The sequence below is a fragment of the Oncorhynchus mykiss genome, chromosome 27 (genome assembly GCF_013265735.2).
Source record: "Oncorhynchus mykiss isolate Arlee chromosome 27, USDA_OmykA_1.1, whole genome shotgun sequence".
In the NCBI taxonomy this organism is placed as follows: domain Eukaryota; kingdom Metazoa; phylum Chordata; class Actinopteri; order Salmoniformes; family Salmonidae; genus Oncorhynchus; species Oncorhynchus mykiss.
Window position 1 is genome coordinate 36,610,357 of NC_048591.1, and position 5,304 is coordinate 36,615,660.

Genomic DNA, 5,304 nt, shown 5'->3' on the forward strand with positions numbered 1-5,304 from the left:
CTGAACAGAACTGCTAGTTTATTGTGTAGAGAACTGGCCATTGAAGGTGTGTGTTCACCTAAAACATTTTCATTCTCAACCCTCATACGGGTACGAGTGTAAAGAGCCAGGTGAATTTCCTTTCTATGAGACCAAAACCCTCATCCATTCCTCTGAATTGTGTAATGAAAGCATAACACTGTAAGATACTATTTTATAACTTAGCTAGTCATGCTGGCAATAGAACAAGCTTTCAAATGATGCCCTCCTGACCCAGATTGTGATTTATAATGGACCGTTTTGGGATTGCGTCAACAACAACAGTAATTGTGTGATGGCTGGGATGCAGGGTTGTATTCCAAACAAAACAACTACAAGTGTGCTTGCTCTAGTTCCTCCATGGTACAGGTAGGAGAGCTAAAACAAATAGTTGAAGACTCTTCTTTGAGTCATAAAAGTGCATTGAAATGACTTAGGAACTGTGCACACTTTGGAGAGGTGTGTGTCCACTTGGAGATTCCAGTTAGTCCTCTCACTCAAACCCTTGTCCTTTTTTTGTCTCATGTTGCACCTACCCCACATTTCCCAAGAATATTCTGATCATGTTACTGAACGTATCCAGAGTATTTCAGATTTCGTTATCAACAAATGCGGTGAAAAGTCCACTAAATGTAAAATGTACATCAAATCAACAGTGTTTGGATTCAGCCTTGTGTCAGGTGGACTGTTGTGTCCTCAACTTTGGTCTAATCATTCTCCCATTATTTCTAAACGGTTCCCTTTCAATTTCCTCGTTATGCTTTTCATATTTATCCTGTACGAAACATTTCATTTAGCCCTATCCATATAGGCCAATTCTCAAGAGTGTAAAGGGTTAACCTTTCAGCCCTCTCTGAAGAGCCAGGTATCAGTTTAACCACTAAAGACAATCCCTTTAACATGCTGACACAACCGTATCCCTTTAAGACAATACCACTACGGCTCAGTGTGAAACAGAGTATTGCATATGGTGATAGCTATCCTAGCCCTTTTCCCGGCTCGGTGGAAGTTCCCCAATGTAGAGATAAATCTATCACATAATATTGAGATTGATAAGATGTGCCTAGGGGCTGGGGGAAGTGCCTAGGGTCTAGGGGAAGTGCCTAGGGGCTAGGGGAAGTGCCTATGGACTAAGGAGTTTGATTTGGGATTGTGCATACCACTGCCTCATCCTTAAACACATCAACCAACACTAGTTCTGCTGAACCCTTTTAACCTCCACTAGTCTGGAACAGCCTTTACACCCCTAAGAGATAATAGCACCAGTCACTCCCCTGTCACTCCCCGGTCATTCCCCTGTCACTCCACAGTCACTCCCTGGTCACTCCCCGGTCATTCCCCTGTCACTCCACAGTCACTCCCTGGTCACTCCCCGGTCATTCCCCTGTCACTCCACAGTCACTCCCTGGTCACTCCCCGGTCACTCCCCTGTCACTCCCCGGTCGCTCCCCTGTCGCTCCCCTGTCACTCCCCGGTCACTCCCCTGTCACTCCCCGGTCACTCCCCTGTCACTCCCCGGTCACTCCCCGGTCACTCCCCTGTCGCTCCCCTGTCGCTCCCCGGTCATTCCCCTGTCACTCCACAGTCACTCCCTGGTCACTCCCCGGTCATTCCCCTGTCACTCCACAGTCACTCCCCGGTCACTCCCCTGTCACTCCCCTGTCGCTCCCCTGTCACTCCCCGGTCACTCCCCTGTCACTCCCCGGTCACTCCCCTGTCACTCCCCGGTCACTCCCCTGTCACTCCCCTGTCGCTCCCCGGTCACTCCCCTGTCACTCCCCTGTCGCTCCCCTGTCGCTCCCCGGTCATTCCCCTGTCACTCCACAGTCACTCCCTGGTCACTCCCCGGTCATTCCCCTGTCACTCCACAGTCACTCCCCGGTCACTCCCCTGTCACTCCCCTGTCGCTCCCCTGTCACTCCCCGGTCACTCCCCTGTCACTCCCCTGTCGCTCCCCTGTCACTCCCCGGTCACTCCCCTGTCACTCCCCGGTCACTCCCCTGTCACTCCCCGGTCACTCCCCGGTCACTCCCCTGTCACTCCCCGGTCACTCCCCTGTCACTCCCCTGTCGCTCCCCTGTCGCTCCCCGGTCACTCCCCTGTCACTCCCGGGTCACTCACCTGTCACTCCCCGGTCACTCCCCTGTTGCTTCCCTGTCACTCCCCGGTCACTCCCCTGTTGCTTCCATGTCACTCCCCGGTCACTCCTCGTCACTCCCCTGTCACTCCCTCTCACTCCCCTGTCACTCCCCTGTCACTCCCCGGTCACTCCCCGTCACTCCCCGGTCACTCCCCATCACTCCCCGTCACTCCCCGGTCACTCCCCGTCACTCCCCTGTCACTCCCCGTCACTCCCTGTCACTCCCCTGTCGCTCCCCTGTCGCTCCCCGGTCACTCCACAGTCACTCCCCGGTCACTCCCCGGTCATTCCCCTGTCACTCCACAGTCACTCCCCGGTCACTCCCCTGTCACTCCCCTGTCGCTCCCCTGTCACTCCCCGGTCACTCCCCTGTCACTCCCCGGTCACTCCCCTGTCACTCCCCGGTCGCTCCCCGGTCGCTCCCCTGTCACTCCCCGGTCACTCCCCTGTCACTCCCCCGGTCACTGCCCTGTCACTCCCCTGTCGCTCCCCGGTCACTCCCCTGTCACTCCCCTGTCGCTCCCCTGTCGCTCCCTGGTCATTCCCCTGTCACTCCACAGTCACTCCCTGGTCACTCCCCGGTCATTCCCCTGTCACTCCACAGTCACTCCCCGGTCACTCCCCTGTCACTCCCCTGTCGCTCCCCTGTCACTCCCCGGTCACTCCCCTGTCACTCCCCGGTCACTCCCCTGTCACTGCCCTGTCACTCCCCTGTCGCTCCCCGGTCACTCCCCTGTCACTCCCCTGTCGCTCCCCTGTCGCTCCCCGGTCATTCCCCTGTCACTCCACAGTCACTCCCTGGTCACTCCCCGGTCATTCCCCTGTCACTCCACAGTCACTCCCCGGTCACTCCCCTGTCACTCCCCTGTCGCTCCCCTGTCACTCCCCGGTCACTCCCCTGTCACTCCCCGGTCACTCCCCGGTCACTCCCCTGTCACTCCCCGGTCACTCCCCTGTCACTCCCCTGTCGCTCCCCTGTCGCTCCCCGGTCACTCCCCTGTCACTCCCCGGTCACTCATCGGTCACTCCCCTGTTGCTTCCCTGTCACTCCCCGGTCACTCCCCTGTTGCTTCCCTGTCACTCCCCGGTCACTCCTCGTCACTCCCCTTACACTCCCTCTCACTCCCCTGTCACTCCCCTGTCACTCCCCGGTCACTCCCCGTCACTCCCCGGTCACTCCCCGTCACTCCCCGTCACTCCCCGGTCACTCCCCGTCACTCCCCTGTCACTCCCCGTCACTCCCCTGTCACTCCCCGTCACTCCCTGTCACTCCCCTGTCACTCCCCGGTCACTCCCCTGTCACTCCCCGGTCACTCCCCGTCACTCCCCGGTCACTCCCCGTCACTCCCCGTCACTCCCCCGTCACTCCCCGGTCACTCCCCCGTCACTCCCCGGTCACTCCCCCGTCACTCCCCGGTCACTCCCCCGTCACTCCCCTATCACTCCCCGTCACTCCCCGGTCACTCCCCTGTCACTCCCCTGTCACTCCCTGGTCACTCACCGGTCACTCCCTGGTCACTCACCGGTCACTCCTCTGTCACTCCCCTTTCACTCCCCTATCACTTCCCACTGGGGTGTCTACATCTGTGTGTGCTTGTGTTTTTCCCCAGTGTGGTGTGTGTGTGTGTGTGTGTGTGTGTGTGTGTGTGTGTGTGTGTGTGTGTGTGTGTGTGTGTGTGTGGTGGGGTGTGTATGTGTGTGTGTGTATATGTGTGTGTATGTGTGTGGTGGGGTGTGTACGTGTGTGTGTATGTGTGTGGTGTGTGGTGTGGGGTGGGGTGTGTATGTGTATGTGTGTGGTGTGCGGTGGGGTGTGTGTGTATGTGTGTGGTGTGTGTGTGTGTATGTGTGTGGTGTGTGTGTATGTGTGTGGTGTGTGTGTGTATGCGTGTATGTGTGTGGTGTGTCTGTATGTGTGTGGTGTGTGTGTATGTGTGTATGTGTGTGGTGTGTGTATGTGTGTGGTGTGTGGTGGGGTGTGTATGTGTGGAGTGTATGTGTGTGGTGTGTGGTCGGGTGTGTGGTGTGTGGTGGGTGTGTGGTGTGTGGTGTGTGGTGGGTGTGTGGTGGGTGTGTGGTGTGTGGTGTGTGTGTCTCCCAGTGGGGGGGTGCAGATGTTTCCAGGGTGGAGGTGCTGACTCGTGCCGAGGAGGCTGGTTGTAGCTTCCTACTCCTACTCCCGCCTCCTTGGCGTAGGCGCTGGCTGTGTGTCCTAAGGCATTGGTCTGCAGGGGGTTGGCACCTGCACAGAGAGACAGAGAGAGAGAGAGGGTTAGGGGTCAAAGGTTAGGGGTCAGACTGCAACATTTCGACTGCCCCACAGGGGAGAAAGATGGGTCATATGCCACAGCAGCAGGAGGGTACAGTATATCAGTCACAGTTCAACACACAGATCAACACACAGATCAACACACAGTTCAACATACAGATCAACACACCGATCAACACACCGATCAACACACCGATCAACACACAGATCAACATACCGATCAACACACAGATCAACACACCGGTCAACACACAGATCAACATACCGATCAACACACTGATCAACACACAGATCAACATACCGATCAACACACAGATCAACACACCGGTCAACACACAGATCAACACACAGTTCAACACACAGATCAACACATAGATCAACACACAGATCCACACACAGGTCAACACACAGATCAACACGCAGATCAACACACAGTTCAACACACAGATCAACATACAGATCAACACACAGATCCACACACAGGTCAACACACAGTTCAACACACAGATCAACACACAGATCAACACACAGATCAACACAACGATCAACACACCGATCAACACACAGATCAACACACAGATCAACACACAGATCAACACACCGCTCAACATACCGATCAACACACAGATCAACACACAGATCAACACACAGGTCAACACACAGATCAACATACCGATCAACACACAGATCAACACACAGGTCAACACATAGATCAACACACAGATCAACACACAGATCAACACACAAGTCAACACACAGATCAACATACCGATCAACACACAGATCAACACACAGGTCAACACACAGATCAACACACAGATCCACACACAGATCAACACACCGATCAACACACAGTTCAACACACAGATCAACACAC

General features: G+C 55.3%; 1 protein-coding gene across 1 annotated transcript in view; it reads left to right on the top strand.

Moving 5' to 3' along the window:
* The first annotated feature begins 378 nt into the window (after nucleotides 1-378).
* LOC118944683 (DNA-directed RNA polymerase II subunit RPB1-like) overlaps nucleotides 379-5,304 on the top strand; it is a 7,992-nt gene continuing 3,066 nt past the window's right edge. Inside the window, exons 1-2 of the mRNA XM_036965035.1 lie at nucleotides 379-387; nucleotides 1,373-3,650. Of these exons, the coding sequence (XP_036820930.1) occupies nucleotides 379-387; nucleotides 1,373-3,650 (2,287 nt within the window). The remainder of the gene's footprint in view (nucleotides 388-1,372; nucleotides 3,651-5,304) is intronic.